The sequence below is a fragment of the Stegostoma tigrinum genome, chromosome 49 (assembly GCF_030684315.1).
Source record: "Stegostoma tigrinum isolate sSteTig4 chromosome 49, sSteTig4.hap1, whole genome shotgun sequence".
Lineage (NCBI taxonomy): Eukaryota > Metazoa > Chordata > Chondrichthyes > Orectolobiformes > Stegostomatidae > Stegostoma > Stegostoma tigrinum.
In genome coordinates, this window is record NC_081402.1 from 1859618 (window position 1) to 1879731 (window position 20114).

Here is a 20114-nt window from a genome sequence, read left to right on the forward strand (position 1 = left end):
AAACCCAAAGCTTTCCCACGTATAAATGAATTCAGTGACAGAATTTGGCAACCGGTATTGTAAAAGGGTGGGTGCATTGTCTTCCTTCCCCACCAAGAATCTTGTACTAAGAGGAAGGACTCTGTTTAAGGTACACGCTGCATTCTAAAGAAGCCAGAATTTGAAGACCTAGTCAGAAATATGGATCTCCGATGAGGTGAAGAAAAGTAGGATTAGAGTGACATCCAAGCAGTTATCGGACTGAGGAAATTATAGAATTGCAGGAAGGACTAGGCCAAGTCACAGAGATTTGTGAATGAAAGACTGAGGTTGATAAATCAAGGTGTTAAAGCGTTCACATTGGAAGAGATAAATCGGGATAGATACGTAAAATATTAGATCTGGAAAAGGACATTATGGACAAGTGGTCATGATCTTAAAATTAGATCTTGGCTGTCGAAGATGGAAATGAATAAGCAAAGATTTGTAGGAATCCAGAATTCTCTCCCCCAAATGCTTTGGATGCTGAGCCAATATAGGAGCTTTCAACACTGCTATAGATTTTTGTTGAGTGAGGGATGAATATAGAGCCAGGGCAAACAAGTGGAGTTGAGATACAGATCTGTCAACATCTAATTGCATGGAGCAGAAACTCGAGATGCTGAATGACTTTCCCCTTTTCTTGGGTCTCAGAGCAATTGCTTGGTAAAGCTATGATGAGAAAAATTGAGACCCTACAGCACCACCACGCATTGCAGAATTGGTTTCAGAGGCAGTTTCTGATAGGGATTTATTATACTAAAATATTGTCACAAAGTCTGATGAAAGTATTGTGGAAACAAGAAGTTTTTGGCTTTTTTGCTCTTATACACTGACTAGGTGAAGCTATCCAATATAGTACGAATCATATCATAGAATCCCTACAGTGTAGAAACAGGCCCTTCAGCCCAACAAGCCCACACCAACCCTCAGAGAATCCCACCCAGACCTGCCCCCCAATTACCTATCTAATCTACACATGCCTGAACACAATGGGCATTTTAGTGTGGCCAATCCACCTAACCTACACATCTTTGGACTATGGGAGGAAGCCTACACAGACAATGTGCAAATTAAACATAGACAGTCGCCCATGGATAGAATCGAACCCAGACCCTTGGTGCTGTGAGGCAGCAGTGCTGGCCACTGAACTACCATGCTGCCTGTTTCCCTGTTTCCACTCTTGTTCCTGTACTTAGTTGCACATATGCAAATGAGTGAATATATAAGTACATGTCAGCTTCTACATTACTTACATAATGGCTTTCAGGACACGTGAGTGACTGCCCATCCCTAGATAGTCATTGCTGCACCACACCGAAACATTCTTCTTCTCAGCCAGCGGCTCATGGTACTCCGCTAATGGATATTCCTCTGCCTTTCTATTCACAGTTTTGAACACGCGGTAGGTATGGTCATTTTTCTTTTCTTCAATCTTCTGCGCAAAGAATTCATCATAGTTAAAGACGGGCAGATCTGCCAATAAGAAATGGGAAACTTGTATGGTCAAACACACCAGGAGAAAATAGCCAACCAGCTTCTGTCAACCAAATTAATCAGCAGACGACTGAACTGACCAAATTAGCAAAATAAGTGAACTGTTCATTACCTTCCAAAACAGCTTGTATAATTGAGCAAGCAAACAAACTAATCCAGGCAGCTAGTCAAAGTCTCCAAGCAACTAACCAAACCCAGCAACCCATCACCAAATGGAATAATTTAGCAGCTAATTTAATAACCAAGCAAGGTTAATAACCAGGGGAAGGTGCCGGGTGTGGTGGGGTTGGAGGACAGTGTGGAGCGAACAAGGGAGTCACGGAGAGAGTGGTCTCTCCGGAAAGCAGACAGGGGTGGGGATGGAAAAATGTCTTGGGTGGTGGGGTCGGATTGTAGATGGCGGAAGTGTCGGAGGATGATGCGTTGTATCCGGAGGTTGGTGGGGTGGTGTGTGAGAACTTCCTACAGACTAAGGGGGTGGCCATGGGCACCCGCATGGGCCCCAGCTATGCCTGTCTCTTTGTAGGTTACGTGGAACAGTCCCTCTTCCGCACCTACACAGGCCCCAAACCCCACCTCTTCCTCGGGTACATTGATGACTGTATCGGCGCCGCCTCTTGCTCCCCAGAGGAGCTCGAACAGTTCATCCACTTCACCAACACCTTCCACCCCAACCTTCAGTTCACCTGGGCCATCTTCAGCACATCTCTCACCTTCCTGGACCTCTCAGTCTCCATCTCAGGCAACCAGCTTGTAACTGATGTCAATATCAAGCCCACCGACTCCCACAGCTACCTAGAATACACCTCCTCCCACCCACCCTCCTGCAAAAATTCCATCCCCTATTCCCAATTCCTCCGCCTCCGCCGCATCTGCTCCCACGACAAGCCATTCCACTCCCGCACATCCCAGATGTCCAAATTCTTCAAGGACCGCAACTTTCCCCCCACAGTGAGCGAGAACGCCCTCGACTGCGTCTCCCGTATTTCCCGCAACACGTCTCTCACACCCCGCCCCCGCCACAACCGCCGAAAGAGGATCCCCCTCGTTCTCACACACCACCCCACCAACCTCCGGATACAACGCATCATCCTCCGACACTTCCGCCATCTACAATCCGACCCCACCACCCAAGACATTTTTCCATCCCCACCCCTGTCTGCTTTCCGGAGAGACCACTCTCTCCGTGACTCCCTTGTTCGCTCCACACTGCCCTCCAACCCCACCACACCCGGCACCTTCCCCTGCAACCGCAGGAAATGCTACACTTGCCCCCACACCTCCTCCCTCACCCCTATCCCAGGCCCCAAGATGACATTCCACATTAAGCAGAGGTTCACCTGCACATATGCCGATGTGGTATACTGCATCCACTGTACCCGGTGTGGCTTCCTCTACATTGGGGAAACCAAGCGGAGTCTTGGAGACCGTTTTGCAGAACACCTCCGCTCAGTTCGCAACAAACTACTGCACCTCCCAGTCGCAAACCATTTCCACTCCCCCTCCCATTCTTTAGATGACATGTCCATCATGGGCCTCCTGCAGTGCCACAATGATGCCACCCGAAGGTTGCAGGAACAGCAACTCATATTCCGCCTGGGAACCCTGCAGCCTAATGGTATCAATGTGGACTTCACCAGTTTCAAAATCTCCCCTTCCCCAACTGCATCCCTAAACCAGCCCAGTTCGTCCCCTCCCCCCACTGCACCACACAACCAGCCCAGCTCCTCCACTCCACCCACTGCATCCCAAAACCAGTCCAATCTGTCTCCGCCTCCCTAACCTGTTCTTCCTCTCACCCATCCCTTCCTCCCACCCCAAGCCGCACCCCCATCTCCTACCTACTAACCTCATCCCACCTCCTTGACCTGTCCGTCTTCCCTGGACTGACCTATCCCCTCCCTACCTCCCCACCTATACTCTCTCCACCTATCTTCTTTTCTCTCCATCTTCGGTCCGCCTCCCCCTCTCTCCCTATTTATTCCAGAACCCTCACCCCATCCCCCTCTCTGATGAAGGGTCTAGGCCCGAAACGTCAGCTTTTGTGCTCCTGAGATGCTGCTTGGCCTGCTGTGTTCATCCAGCCTCACATTTTGTTGTCTTGGATTCTCCAGCATCTGCAGTTCCCGTTATCTCAAATGCCCAACCATGTAACCTGCGACTTAGCCTAGCCAACCATGGTTGAGTCAAACTAACCTTACAAACAAAGTGTTCATTTCCACCAAATTGTGAACCATGCAATCAAAAAACTCACCATCTAAGCAACTCAACAGTCAAACCAGTGCCCAGAACAAGCAGAGAACCGACGAAGCTACTTGGAGAATAAACGCAGAATAAGACCTTTTGGGTGGAATTGTTTCTTTGTTGTAGCTTCAATATATTTCTATCTTCAAAATTATCACCCATCCATCAAATAAACCCATCAGTCAAACTAGCCAAAAATTAATGCTTGCTATCAAATTACGAAATAAGACATTGTGACAACAATTCAGGGGATGCAATGCCATAGTGGTACAATCCAAAGATCCAGGTAACATTAGTGGAATTTGATTTCAATAATATCTGGAATTAGAAGTCTAATGATGACCATAAAACCATTGTTGGTTGTCATGAAAACTCAACTGATTCACTGATGTCCTTTAGGGAAGGAAAACTCTCTTCTTATTTGGTCTGGCCTATATGTGACTCAAGACAGCCAGCAATCTCCTTGACTCTTAACTGCCTAGCAAGCCATTTAATTGTACCAAACACTAAACATCTCAAAAGGGAATAGAATTGATGAATGACCTGCCAACAACTAAGGTACCGGAAATGACAGTGATACCTTCATTCTTGTCGACCCTGCAAATTCCTTCTGACCAACATCTTGGGATTAGTGCCAAAACTGGAAAAGCTATCTCAGAGACTAGTCAAGCAACAGCCTAATATCATCATACTCACAGAACATACACATACCATACTCACAATGTTTCAGCCAAAGCCATCGTATCAGCAGGCTAAACCATACAGAGGTTGTGGCACAGTGGTATGCAGTCAAGAGTAGCTGAAGGAGTGTCCAGACCCAAAACATTAGCTTTCTTGCTCCCCTGATGCCGCTTGGCCTGCTGTGTTCATTGAGTTCTACACCTTGTTATCTTAGTCAAGGATACGTTGCCCTGGGAGCCCTCAACAATGACTCTGGTTCAGTTCATACATGGAAAAGGAAACCGCCTGCTGTTTCCACATAATGTCTTCTCTGAACTCATGAATAATTTTCCTCCATGTTTAAAACCACTTGGAGGGAGCACCGAGTGTGGCAAGGGCGCAGAACTTACTTGAATGTCTCATGAAGGTGGTATAAACAGTGCCATCAAGCAATGCTTGCTTAGCAACAACCTGATCACTGACATTCAGTTTTGGTTCTGCCACTCAGCTCCTGGCCTCATTATCGTGTTATTGACAAAACAGTTGAATTCTAAAGGTGAGATGAGATTGACAGACCTTGACATTCACACTACATTTGACTGGGAGTTATGTCAAGGAACCTAGGAAAACTAGTGTTGTGGGTAAATTACCAAAAGCTACCTTATTCAGCTACTTATTAAGAAATCTCACAATCAAATACTGAAACATTTCTTAAACTTTATTGTATGTGGAAAACAAATAAGACCCCTCAGGAAAACAAGTTAGGCCTCGCAAACCCAACTTAGCTATTAACCAATTAATGATAGAATTTAGCTATGATTCCAACCAACAGTATCTGTCCCTGGATGTGCCCCAGTTTGATCCTTATGCAGTGCTGTCCTTGGAAGTTCTGGTGAAGAACCCTGGAATTGAATTTTTATATAATTTTCTCTCTTTCAGGCTTGTGATATGACATTATTGATGATTCTTTAGATTCTTTCATCCACAACATTGATTACATTTTTGGAGTCCTCACATCTGCAGTTTGCCTTCTTTTCAGCTTACCTGTTCCTTATCATAATTAGCATTGACTGTCCATGTAAAAACACAGCCTTCTTGCAGTTCACCCCTTTATCTCAGGACATTTCTTCTGCAGGCAGTCTCAATTGTCCATTTGTCATGAGGCAGTCGGTTATCAAGCAATGTTACCTCCTCTATCCCAGGAAACAGCGAATTTATGTTTCTTTGACTTCTTTTTCCCAGGGATGGTTAATTAGCATGTTACTTTTAATTTCTTTATAACAGTTTCTGTTTGTTTCTTTCATCCTAAGAAACTGTTTATTCTATACAAAGTTATTACTGACTCTTTAAATCATGAACAGTCATTAAAGTTGTGAAGTTCGCAGTATCACACTCGAATCAGGAGGAATGGAGAAAGATTCTCTTCTGGTTGCAGCCATACCTGACGAAATGGAAATGATTGTGCTTGTTGGAAGCCAGTCATCACAGTTCCAGGGCAAGAGTTCTTCAGGGTAGATATTTTCCCAATCAGCCTGCTCAGAAATGTTATTACTCACCTCCAGAAAAGGAAGGACTTGAATTGGAATTCTGGCCCAGAAGTAGGGATGCTATCACTGTGCTACAAAAGCCCACTCCCTCAAGGTTGCGTAACAGAGTGATAGAGCCAAACAGCGCAGAAACAGACCCTTCAGCCCAACCAGTCTATGCCAAACATAATGCTGAGCCAAATCAGTCCCATCTGCCTGTTCTGGTCCATATGCCTCAAAACCTTAAATAAAAACTAAAAGAACTGCGGATGCTGTAAATCAGGAACAAAAACAAAGTTGCTGGAAAAGCTCAGCAGGCCTGGCAGCATCTGTGGAGGAGTAAACAGAGTTAATGTTTCGGGTCTGGTGACCCTGCCTCAGAACATTTTTGAGGAAGGGTCACCGGACCTGAAACGTTAACACTGTTTTCTCCTCCACAGATGCTGCCAGACCTGCTGAGTTTTTCCAGCAACTTTGTTTTTTTCCCTCAGAACCTTTCCTATTCATGTACTTATCCAAATGCCTTCTGAATGTTGTAATTGTACCCACATCCACTACTTTCTCAGCAAGTTCATTCTACACACAGCAACTCTCTGTGTAAAAACTTTGCCTCTCATGTCTTTTTTAAATATCCCTCCTCTCACCATAAAAATATACCCCCTAGTCTTGAAATCCCCCAACCTAGGGAAAAGACAATTGCCATTAACTCTATCTATACTTCTCATCATTTTATAAACTTCTATCAGGTCGTCTCTCGACCTCCTACTCTTCAGTGGGAATAATTCCAGCCTATCCAGCTTTTCTTTATAACTCAAACCTTCCATACCTAGCAACGTCCTAGTAAATCTCTTCTGAACTCGCCCCAGCTTAATATCCTTCCTAAAACTGGATGACCAGAACTGGAAGCAATCTTCCGGAAGAGGCCCCACCACTGACCTGTAAAACCTCAACATGACTTCCCAACTTCTATTCCCAAAGGTCTGAGCAATGAAGGCAAGCGTGCCAAATGCCTTTTTAATTATCCTGTCTATATGTGATGTAAACTTCAAAGAATTATGTACTTGAACCCCTACTTCCCTACACTACAACACACCGAAAGCCCTACTATTAATTGTATAAGCCCCATTGTGTCCTAAGAAAACCACCTTCAGCTGTTTCATCAATTAGCTTCCCTTCCTCATAAGATCAGATCACTGATGTTTACATGATGTTCAGTGCCATTCGTAACTCCCTGGATGCTGAAGCAGCTCATGTCCAAGTACAGCAAGATTTGGACAGCATCCAGGTTTGAAGAGTTGATGAGTGGCAAGTCACATTTGTGCTACACAAGTGCCAGGCAATGACCATCTCCAACAAGAGAGAAACTAACCTTTGCCCATTGAATTTCAATGGCGTTACTATCCCTGAATTCCCACTATCAACATTCTAAAGATTATCATTGGCCAGAAATTGATCAGATCTCACTATGTAAATATTTTGATACAACAGCAGGCAAAGAGACTAGGAATCCTGCTGTAAATAACTTATCTCCTAACTCCCCAGAGTCGTGTCAACCATCTGCAAAGCACAAGCCAGAGTGTGAAGAGGAATACTTGCTGGATGAATATAAATCCAACAACATTCAGGAAACTTGACACTGTCCAGGATAAAGCAGACTACTTGAGTGGCATTATAACCACAAATATTTACTTACTACACTGCCGATCTCAGTAGTAGCAAGGTGCCCTGCAGAAGTTCATCAGGGCTCCTTAGACAGCACCTTCAAGACCTTTGGCCAAAATCACCGAGAAGGTACAAGGACAGCAGATACCTGGAACTTCATCACTTGCAAGTTCCCCTCCAAGCCAGTTGTTATCCTGACTTGGAAATATATCACCATTCTTTTAGTGACGCTGGGTCAAATCGTGGAATTTCATTCCTAATGGAATTTTAGGGGTACCTACATCAAATGGACTGCAATAGTTCAACTTAGCACCACCTTCTCAAGGGCAACAAGGAATGGGCAATAAATGCAGGTCCAAGCAGCAGCACTCATTTCCCACAAATGAATTTCGTAAAATAAAAACTGGCATGGAAAAAAGCACACACAATCAAAATAAACAACATTCTGAGCTGAAATATATATTTGAGTGTGACATTACTAATAAAACTCATGCACCTCATACATACCCTTGGTTATGTTGTCGCGGATAAGATGGGTAACAGCAAAATTGGGAAGTGAAGGTAAAGAGTCTTGAAGCCTCTTAAATGGACCAGAAATCCAACCAAGAATTGACGCGCTCTTGGGGGTCTCTGTGAAAGGTAAGTTAAATTGTAGAATGTAATAGCTGACTATAAGGTACTTTCTTATCTAGACCAGACCATTGGTATTCAATAGGTCTATCTACTCCATTCATTCCAGTATTCCTACAGATATTTCCATTGACCATGATTCAGTTAAGACCCTTTTGAGTCAGAGGGTAGAAGATCAGTCATGATATCTTTGAGTGGTAGGGTACATTTGCAGGGTTGAATGGTCCACTCTTATTGGTTTCTGCTGTAGACACCACCTTTCAAATACGACCTTAAACTAGTGCCATGTCTGTCCTCCCAGACGTTAGAACAAGAAGGGTAATTGATCTCTGCATGGAATGCTAGGCTAATATTTATCACTACAATCGCTGCCTCTATCCCTAAGGACTACGACACTTTAATAAGGTGGCACAAAGTCAGCGTGCCAAGGGCAGTTAAGGATGGGCATAGCCAACGATGCTCACATCTCATCAACAAATAAAAATATAAATAAGATTATCTTGTCATCAGTAGTATGAACTTTCTTGTTGCGTATAAACAGCTGTAACATGTTTTGCAGAAAATTGAGGTTGTGAAATATGTTTTAGAAATACGAAGTTTCCTTCTTCATCAATTTCTCACTGCTCTGTTTTGATTCAATGTTCGATTATGATCCTCCAAAAGCTGAAATAAAGAGCTTTGGTCAAGGGCGAAGCCACTACAGTTCATGGGTTGAAGGAAGTCCCCATAGTGTTGATACTTTGGGAGCTCCAGGATTTTAATCAGCAATGATATAGGAACAAGCAACATGATGTCAAACTCAAGGTAGCCTGTGTAACATGAAGGCAAGCATGGAGACAATGGTGTTCCCTTTCTGGTGTTCTCCTTCACAGATGAGTATGCAGGATTGAGATATGTTATTTGAGAAGCTTTAATTAGTAACTGCTGTGCTTCCTGCAGATAGTAAACACTACAGTTATGGTACGGCATTAATGAATTGAATGGGGTGATTAAATTGTTGGATTGCACTACCTGAATGGCACCAGGATTCTTGAGTAGTGTCACAACAACATCCTCCCAAGAAATGAATAGCCTGCCATCACACCCGTCATTTCTTATTCAACCTTTTCAGTGCCGTTACTAGACAGTGGCTTGTGGAGATTCATGGGCTTGTTAGTCGATGTATAAACCCTGCCTGAACCTCTCCATTAGATTCAACCCCCTGGTTAATTCCCTGTTACTCATTATAGAAGCTCCATACATTTCTTAGTTATATTCCTCAAATTCAGTCTCAGTAATCTATTATTTTATATAAAATATAACCATACTTTTCCACAGTACTGCCCAGTTGGAGGCCCAAGTTTTTGGGTAAGATACTTTCAAGGCCCTATCTATCGTCCCAACTGGTCATGAAAGATTCTATGACATGATTTGAAGAAGAATGTGGAAACCCTTCCTGGCCAACTAAGTGGATAATTTTGTCATTACTATAACAGAAGTATTCTATGAGACGGAGAGAAAGACAGGGGAGGCTTAAAGAGATGGGCAACACAGTGGCTTAGTGGTTAGCATTGCGGCCTCACAGCGCCAGCAACCCGAGTTTGATTCTCCCCTTGGGCAACTGGCTGTGTGGCGTTTGCGTACTCTCCCCATGTCTACACTGGTTTCCTCCCACAGTCCAAACTTGTCGACTGCCCATGCTAAATTGCCCATAGTCTTCAGGGATGTGTAGATTAGGTGGGTTATAGGGAAGTGCCTGGGTGGGATGCTCTGAGGGCCAGTGTAGACTTGTTGGGCCGAAGGGCCTGTTTCCACACTGTAGGGATTCTATTCTATAAACAATTGTAATAGTGGTAGGCCACTGGGCCCTTCGAGGTTGCTCTGTCATTCAAAATGATCATCACTAATCTTCCAATTGAGTGCCCTTTTCCCATTTTCTACACCATACCCTTTCAGCCCTTTACCCCTCAGAGCAATGTCTATCTTCTTGTTGAAAACATTATTGTTTTGTCCTGAGCTGCTTTCTGTGGCAGAGAGTTCCACAGACTCACCACTCTCTGGGTGAAGGAATTCGTCATCGTCTCAGTCCTAAACGGATTGTTCTGTATCTTTAAACTGTGACACCTGGTTCTGGACTCTCCGGGCTTCAGGATCATCCTTCCTATGTTTACCCTGTCTAATCGTGTTAGAATTTTATGGATTTCTGTGAAACATACTCTCATTCTTCGAAACTGTTTCTAAACACTTCTCAGCTGGAAACATATATAGTCTTAACCGATCCAATCCCTCTTCATAGGTCAGTCTTGCTATTCCAGAAATCAGTCTGGTCAGCCCATTTCTGAAGAAGGGTCCCAACCCGAAACGTCAGCTTTCCTGCTCCTAAGATGCTGCTTGGCCTGCTGTGTTCCTCCAGCTCCACACTTTGTTATCAGCCTGGTAAACCCTTGTTGCACTGTATCTATAGCCGGAAAGTTCCTCAGATGAGGAGACCAAAATGGCGTATAATGCTCCAAGTGTGATCTCACCAAGGCCCTGTACAATTGCAGCAATTATGGAATGGTGTCAGTTAGCCACGGTGTTTTCTACACAAAAATGGTGACTACATTAAAGCAACATTCAATAAGTCTATAAGACTTTGGTGTACCCTTAGGTTATAAAGATACTGAAGAAATGCAAGACTAACTCCCTTTGTTTTTAATCTTCTTAATCTACTCACTTCCACATTATTGAGGGCTGGTACCTGTCACATCCTCTTGTACTGCCAGGCTTGCTTTGCGAATGACCATGTTGATATCCTTTTTGATCTCCCATTCCACGAAAGGACAGTTAGCACTGAAGCTGGCATCATTGGGTGCAGCAGCCTGATTGGAGTACTGAACCACTGCCTTTGTACGGGAAAACCCTGATGCAATCAGTGTTCCCTGATCTGAAAGTAAACATAAATGCACATCCAGACACTGAATACATGTTAAACAAGAACAGCAGCTTCGTTGATCTCAGCATTATAACAGAGAGCTGATCAACAATGACACATTCTATGCAGAATTGTATTGTACACAAAAGTAGTAGGAACTGCCGATGCTGGAGAATCTGAGACAACATGGTGTGAAGCTGGATGAACACAGCAGGCCAAACAGCATCAGAGGAGCAGGAAAGCTTGACGTTTTGGGTCGGGACGGAACAACAAGCTTTCCTGCTCCTCTGATGCTGCTTGCCCTGCTGTATTGTACACAATATCATCACTGGCTCAGGGATCTCAGTTATTTACATTGCTGGGTTGCAAAGAGGTAGCAAAGTCGACATAGTTAGTTCAGCAGGAAAATTCCTAGATGTACCCACAATTAAAGTGTTGAATTGAGCAATGTAAGAGCAGCGTTACTCTGGACAGCGTAGAGGGAAATTTGTTGTGTATCCAACACCGTGTTGCACCTGCTATGGGAGTGTTTGGCGTAGAAAGAACTTTACTCGGTATCTAACCCTGTACTGTATTTTCCTGGGATAGTTTAACAGGGTGAGCATAGAAGGAGCTTTTTTTTTTAATCTATCCCTCTGCTGTAGCTGCCCTGGGAATAATTGCTGGGGACAGTGCAGAGATTCACTCTGTATCTAGTCACACACAACATCTCTCCTGGGAGTGTTTAATTAAGACAATGCACAGAGACCTTTACTTTCTATGAAATTTCCTGCTGTTCCTGTCCTGATAATGTTTGCTGGGGACAGTGTAAAGGAAATCCTACTGTATATCTAATCCCATGCTTTGACTACCCTGAAATTTTTTATGGGTAGATCAATCTGTTGAAATCAGTTAAAGATTGCTTAGAAACAGATAGAAACTCAGCATAAAACAGGAAAAGGAGGTGATGGGCTCATGGTATTATCACAAACCTATTAATTCAGAAACTCAGGTAAAGTCCTGGGGACCTGAGTTTAAATCCCACCATGGTAGATGGTGAAATTTAAATTCAATAAAAAACAAAAGTCTGGAATTAAGAATCTATTAATGGCTGTGAAAACATTGCCGATTGTCACGAAAAGCCCATCTGATTTTTCGGGGAGGAAACCATGGACTACGTGTGACCCCAAATCCAACAATATCATTGACCTTTAATTGCACTCTGAAATGGCCTAGCAAGCCTATCAATTCAAGGGCGGCTAGGGATGGACAATCAATGCTGGTTAGCTGGCGCTTCCCATGTGTGAATAAAAGAAATTTCCCTTTGCCCCCAGTCTTACCAGATGGTTCCTTCTTTTTTAGCCACTTTATGTGGGCACTTGTAGACAGTGGGCGAAACATCACGGGACAGCGTTGAGCATAGATGAACAGAGATTGGCCTGCTTTCTGGAGGAAGACAGGAGGAACTCGCAACAGAAACGGGCACCTGTGCATGAAGATGTTCATCTTCGACGTTACTGTGCAAAAGGAAACTGTGTCAGATATATCTGAAACCATTTCATTGCTGAGAAAGACAGCCCCCAAGGCTAGAGAGTGACTGAGCTCCAGCTGGTTGAATGCAGGATCCCGGGGAGAGAGGCTGGGTGCAGGATCCAGGGAGATAGGTCAAGATCCCTGGGAAAGAGTGGAGAACAGGACCACAGCAAAAAAGAAGGCATGTAAAAGCCAGAGAGAGAAAGGCCAAGTGTGGTCCCCAGGAAGAGTGGAGTTAGATGCAAGATCCCATGGAGAGAAACGCCAAGTGCAGGGTCACAGGATTAGAATACAGTTGGTTCGCTATAATGCAATAGTTGCATTCCTGCGCAGCACCATGTTATCAAAAATCGCACTTTTGAAATAATAGGCCCTGTGGAAAAAGCAGGTTTAGGGGCAGACCAAAAAAATCACTCAAAATTTCTCAAAAGTCATTCAAAAGCCTAACGCAAAGGATAACACAGTTTGAATAAATTTGTATGTAATGATGAAATAAACCACCTTACCTTGAAAAGATATCAAAATGACTTGATGGGGGAGGAAGTTTTGATGTTGCTGTGTTGTTAATGCAGGAGCTGAGGGTCATCATCATCATAAACATCATCATCACCTTCAGATCACCTTCAGGTACAGTTGTGGTTTCAGAGTTATGGTAAAAAATAGTTAATCCAGAAGTAGGTGGCTGTGGTTGATTGTCTTCTCACTGTTTCTTGGGGGTTGGCTTAAAAAAAGCTTCCAGTTTTCACTGCTTTGCCCTTTTTGTTCTTTCATGAAGAAGCTGTACCAAATAAGATCTTACGCCACAAAATGCTACCCTGCTACACTTTGCATTGTAATTGTTGTCCTCTGAGCTGCATATGCTTCTCAGTTTCCCACAGGATAGAAGACAGAACAGAAGTGGAAAACTCTCCTGGTGCTGCATCCTGGATTTCATCTTCTTCATCTCCGGTTTTAACTTGCCCCTCAGTGACAAGTTGTTGTAGATCAGCTGTAGAAAAGTCTTCACAGTGAGACTCAAGCAGCTCTTCAGTATCCTCACTCTTCAAATCCAACTTGCTTTGCAAAATCAACACAATATTCTTTGATTCTTGAAAGTTCCACTGATGGATCAAAACCTTTAAAATCTTGAAAAAAATCTGGGAGAAGCTTCTGCCAAACAGTATGCAAGCAATACTTACTGACATCACTCCAGGGCTCCATGATAATATCAATTGCATTCTTGATGTTAAAGCTCTTCCAAAATTGAAGAGCACAGTCCTTAGCACCACCAACCCCCCGACCCCCATCAGTGGCTGCAATCAGCCTTTTAATTGTGTGTCTGAAATAATAAGCTTTAAAAGCTGCTATTACACCCTAGCCGATGGCCTGAAGCAGAGAGATTGTGTTTGGGGGTAGAAATAGGACATTGATGTTTTCAGGAAGCTCACCAATGGTGGGAAGGTGGATTGGCGCATTATCCAAGATGAAGACAATCTTAAAGTGCAATTTTTTTTTCCTGCAATACTTTCTAAAGACACCTTCCAAAACATCAACAATGATGTCAGAAAAATATTGCCCTGTCATCTAACCTCTCTTGCTAGACCTAAAGTAGACACCTAGAGTGGACTTAAGGCTCGCAGGTTGGCAGAGTGATACACAACCACAGCTTTAAGCTTTAAGCCCCCACTGGCATTGGCATTGGCAGCACAGTCGTATGATCTTTTGCCACCTTAAAGCCTAGAGCATATGCTTCATTCATAGAAATGTAGGTTCTTGATGCCGAGAGTCTGCAAAATAATCACATGATGCTGACGCAGAGACTGTTTCGGCACTACCATTGTGCATGCGCAGGACAAAGTCCATGAAATGATCATGTGATGTCGATGCATACTCCTCCGCACACCTATGGATTCATGTTATAACCAACACAAGTTCGCGTTTTAGAAACAGCGTTCCCCTATTCATTAGCCACGTTATAGCCAATTCATGTTGCCAGAACACGCATTATTGCAGAACCGACAGTACTTTGGACAAAGCTATTGTTAAGGATGGAGGAACCATGAGACAGGATCTAGGATGTAGAATCCTACAAACAGTGCCATGTTCCTATGGGGTGCCCCAGGCCCAGTTTCTTTGTCCGCGCTACAGCTTTCCAGGAACAGATCAATGCTTCAGGATGTGGGGCCTTAGTCACAGGGCCATACTCTACAGTGCAGTGTCCGCAGGGACAAGGTCATTGTCCACAGTATTAGGACTTCAGGTGGAAGGCCATGCTGCAGGAATGTGGGCCTGATGGACAGGGTCATTGTCCAGGAATTTGGGTCCCATTGCCGTATAATACTGGTGAGACTAAGAGCGAGTTACGTTACTTGCAATGAATCTCACACCCCTCAGCCAGACTGCACAGTTTTTAATACTGCAGTATATTTAACTCCAACTTATATAAATCTGATCATCCAACTCCTATTAGACTGTAACACAATCAGAAATTGCTGGAGAAACCCAGCAGCTATGGCAGCATCTAGGCGGAGAAAGCAGAGTTAGCGTTTTGGCTATGGTAACCCTTCTTCAAAGCTGATAATAGTTAGGGAAAGGTGATATATATGCTGAAGTCAGGGTTCAGTGAGGGGGTGGGGGAGGGGGGAAGGTCCCAGCCACGCCTTCCAGGTGAAGCAGTGATTTACCTGTGCTTCATTCAATTTAGCCTACCATTTCCACTGCTCATAATGTAGCCTCTTCTACATGAGGGAGATAAAACACGGACTGCATGACGGCTCTGTGGAACACCTATGTTCTATCCATAAAAAAGACCCTGTAGTTCTAGTAGCCGGACACTTCAACACCATACCATGTTGTCTGTCCAACATTTCTGTCTCTAACCTGCTACAGTATTCCAGTGAGGCTGAGCGCAAGCTGGAAGAACAGCATTTTATTTTCTGCTTGAGAACCATTCAAGACTCAACATCAAATTCAATAATTTTAGAACCCAAACCCCTCCTTCCTTGCCCTTGATCACCCCCAAGCATAGCCAGCCCATTTTATGGTCCCCCTTTTCAGTTTGTTTTATTCCGTGCCTTACTATTATCCATTCTGCCTAACTTTTTTCTGTTTCTCTGGGCACCATCTCCATCTATCCGCCTACCTTTTCCAAGCTACTATCATTTTTGAATAAGGGTCATTGAGTGTTAATTCTGATTTCTCTCTATAGATATTGCCAGACCTGCTGAACTTCCCCAGCATTTTATGTTTTTGAACCAAATCTCCAACATGGTTCTTTGCCCTAGTTAGTCTTTGTCCAGTCTTTGTAACTGCTGTCAGACTGAATTCAGTTCTGAAAATTCTAATTGTTCTCTATCCAGTTTGTTTCTGACTAAATGAATTAGCTGCTTTGAGCAGAGTTGTCAGTAAACAGTCCCAGCAGCCCATGACTGCCTTTCCTTGACTGCTGACTGTATGGTTCAGATAAGCTAGAGATATTCTGCCACACCCAGAGCAACAGTTTGATCACGCCCAATGTTTGCTGAAGATTTGGGTCGCCAAAAAAACCATTTTGAATACTTCCGCGAAGGAGAATTACATGCAGCACAGGGCTTTCAGGAGCAAGACCCATTTGATTGAGAGGTTCTGGGGTTGTATGTGTAGGTGATGTGGGAGTGGGTATCAATCCCAATGGCTGCATTTGTTTGGATTTAGCATTTCATTCTGTGCCATAAGATGGACAAAGGAAAGGACCATCAGTGTGTGGGCTGTCATGAGGAATGGGTGCTTTTTTTAATCTATTTGCTCTTTCCCTGGAAAAGGACAGTGCTGGCTAAGATAACATTTGTTGCTTATGCCTAATTACCTATGCCTTCATAAATTGCTGGAGTCCCTGGGAGTGGGAGAACAGTGTTGTCAGGAAGACAGTTCCAGGATTTTGACTCCGTGACAGTGAAGGAACAGCAATTTCATTCCAATATGGATCAATACAACTGCTCTGGTGATCTGCGCATGGCAATTGGCATTAGGATACCATTTGCAGCATTGACGTCTGGTTCTAGAGGTCACTGTCACACATGGGCCTCAGAGGCTGGGGCAGTCAGTCAGAAAATTTGAAGAAACACTTGTCAGGATGGTGTTTGGTTTGAAAGAAACTTGCAGGTGACGGAGCTCCCATGTGCATTTTGCCCTTATCCTTCTCAATGGTAGAGGTTCGTGTTAGGAAGTTGCTCTTAAAGGAGCCTGGGTTAATTATTGCAGTATATTGTGACCACTAGCATATTGCTGTTACTATGTATCAGTGATAAAAGGAACAAATGTCTAAGGTGTGTATACAGTGTCCGTGCACAGTGGACTGCTTGTTCTGGTTGGAGTCTGGCTTACTGAGTGTTGTTGGAGCAGCACTCATCCAAGCAAGTGGAAAGTGGTCCATCACATGTTTGCCTTGCTCCTTGTGAAGAGTGGAAAACTATGAGCTATTTGGAATGCAAGAGACCCCTGCCCTAAAACATTCTCAACCCTTGTTGGAGTGGTTAGAAAACTCATCATGTGCAGGAGTCATAGGCATCTGTGTCATAAGAGATTTCCTTGGTCAATGTCTGCACAATATGAGGTTCCATGGTTTCCAACACTAACCCTACGCACCCCAACCCCTACCCCAACCTCAGGGTGGCTATTACAGCCCACAATATGTGTCAGAGTTTGTGAAAGAGTTCTTTTCAGGTTGCAACCTCTGAACAAGGATGGCAGGCACAAAGGAACACCACCATCTGAATGTTCTCCTCAAAGTCACATGCAATCCTAACAGAGGTTCCTCTACTGAAGTATGGACTGGGTGACTGCTTTGCAGAGCATCTATTTTCTGCCTGAACTACCTGTTGCCTGCCACTTTAATGCAACATCCTGTTCCCTGACCAACATGTCTGTCTCTGGCTTGCTGCAGTGTTCTAGTGAAGCTCAATGCAACCTGGAAGATCAGTACTTCATTTTCTGCTTGGGGACCCTGCAGCCCTCAGCACTCAATATCGAATTCAATTATTCTTTGGCTTAAACTCTCCCATGTCCCAGCCCCCTACCCCACACAGCCTGCCATTACACACTACCTGTTATTAGTCACTAATAGTCTCCATTATCAACTATTCACCCTGCCAGCCTGATCGTTATCAACTCTTTGTCTGTCCAACTGCTGTTCTCTCTCTTTAGGCTCTATCCTATTGTTTACTCCTGACCCCATTCCCCTCCCCTTTTTTCTGCATATAACCTGACGTTTTCCCAGCCACCATCAATTCCAGTGAAGGGTCACCAGACGCGAAACGTTAACTCTGTTTTTTAATTCACAGATGCTGCCAGACTTGCTGAGCTTTTCCAGCAACTTTGTTTTTGTTCCTTTACTGTCACTGTGTTAAAGTCCTGGAACTCCCTCCCTGACAGGACAGAGATGAAGAGAAATCAATTCACTCAAAAGCTTGTGAATTTTTGGAAATTTATAGATGCCTCCACATTTGACATATTTAAAGCTGAAATAGTCAGATTTCTGGGGTCTCCGAGAATTAAGGGATCTGGGGAGAAAACAGAGAAATGGAGATGAAGCCAAAGCTCACCCGGGATTATCTTGAATGGCAGAACAGGTTAAATTATGGTATGGTCTAATCCTGATCTTATTTTCTGTGTAATTATGAAGGTATTCCTACACCATATGGGCTGCAGTGGTATAGGAAGATGGGTTACCGTCATTTGCAGAAGGGTATTAATGATGTAATAAATGTTAGCCTCGCCTTACAGAGATACTCAAATCCCATAAATTTCTATTTTTTTAATATTTTCAAAAAGACTTGCTTAGTTCTGACAAAACCCAGCTCCTCCATACCTGACCTCAGAACCTGCAGGCTTTTTTGAACTGTCTCAGTCATACAGCAAGTCTTATAGGAGTAAGAGTGCAATGAGGGGAATCAACTATAAATCAGGAGTTGGAGTTCAGAAAATGTTTGTGAGTGTGTAATGGAAGGGTAGGAAGAGGTACAGCCCAGAACTCCAAATGTGTTTAGAGTGTATCAATGAGGCATCAGTGAGGGACAGTGAGCGAGTATTTTGGTTCAGATAAGAGGGTGCTAGTGCAAGTGCTCACAAGAAAGTGCGAGTGCTGCATCATATGAATAAGTGAGGACTAGTCCTGGTCATCGAAATGAGTGAACTTTGAACATATTACACATTAGACCTAGTGCAGACCAGTGACATTGCTCATCCTTTGCTCACTGAGAGTTCAAGGAGGGCTCCTATTCTTTCTGTGGCTTACATTGACACTAAAAGCCTCTCTCCCACATCCTTTAAGGGCTTCCTGTCACCTTAATTTAAATGCCGCATAAAACCAGCACTCAGAAATTTATCTGGTCTTGAGATCTGCAGTCCTCATGCTGAGGCACCCTTCCTACCAGCCCCAACCCATGAATTTCACCCAACAGTAAGCAAATCCATTCCCATCAGCAATGAGAAGGCCTTCACGCAAGCATAACTGTTCAACTAGAATAAATTGGCAGACACTTACTGCACTTGTGAATAATTCATAATTTAAGTCTTACAATTTCCTACTGACTTCTGAAAAGTTACGCTCTTTATAAAGAATACAAGAGCAATATGATTTATTTAATGTCATAACAGTTGTTATACAGCAGTCTCGCATTATTTAGTCTCTTACCTGTCAAAATATTCACGAATTCAGTTTCAATCACTTCCAGTTAGTTGCCTGTTGTCCTGCACTGAGAACGAACATTCAACGATTAGGAAAATTGGAACAAAACTTTTCTTTAAGCTCTGGAAAGCTATTGCTGTTGGGTGGAGTGTGATTTCATACTTGGTAGCAATTGGTTCCCTGTCAAGTGCTGGGGCAGCTCAGATAAGGAGCTGGCTGCATGCTCAGGGTGCCTGATAGAAGCTTGGAAGGACCTGCTGGAGGAAGGATAAGATTGCAGCTCTGGAAAGTGCAGAACGAGTGGGCTGAACAGTTCTGAAATGGTACACAGAATGCCTTACTTGAGAACATTGGGAAGGCGGTAACAGTCTGAAATGTCATGGTCATAGGAATAGAATTAGATTGTGTAGCCATTTAATTATAAATGAACAAATCTCAAATTGAAAACTAGTATCTGTAATGGTGTCTATGAAACTGTTATTGTAATTACTCCTCTATCTTGTTCACTATTGTTAGCCATCCTTACATAGCTAGTAGTTGCCATGTGGTGCTTTTCTCACAGTGGTGCGTTAACTACCCCCTCAGATAGCCTAACATGACACTTAGTTGGACTGCAGTGACTCAGCACCAGCTTTGCGCATATAGGGGTGGGCACCAGAATGCTGACTTTGCAAACTTCACACACATTAAAGTAGAATTGATGCTCAGAAGGATCATTTGGCCCATCTTGAAAATTTGAAAGGCCAAATGTTTGGATCTAGTGGGTAGTGGTGGAAGGGTTTTTTTTCTTGCTGGAAGTCTGTAACTAGTGGTGTTCCACAGGGATCCT

At 43.7% G+C, this 20114-nt stretch overlaps 1 protein-coding gene across 4 annotated transcripts in view; it reads right to left on the reverse strand.

Annotated features, from left to right (window-relative positions):
- Positions 1-19428, reverse strand: part of LOC125450038 (5-aminolevulinate synthase, erythroid-specific, mitochondrial-like) — a 49521-nt gene extending 30093 nt beyond the window's left edge. For 2 of the 4 annotated variants that reach the window (XM_048525984.2, XM_048525983.2), the window contains exons 1-5: positions 19292-19428; positions 12450-12626; positions 10957-11142; positions 8115-8237; positions 1275-1494 (exon numbers count right to left, since the gene is read on the reverse strand). In XM_048525984.2, the coding sequence (XP_048381941.1) occupies positions 1275-1494; positions 8115-8237; positions 10957-11142; positions 12450-12615 (695 nt within the window). In that variant the 5' untranslated portion in view covers positions 12616-12626; positions 19292-19428. Of the gene's footprint in view, positions 1-1274; positions 1495-8114; positions 8238-10956; positions 11143-12449; positions 12642-19291 lie in introns of all 4 variants that reach the window. The other 2 variants (XM_059643196.1, XM_048525985.2) reach the window with 2 other exon arrangements.
- Between the last annotated feature and the right edge of the window lie 686 nt (positions 19429-20114).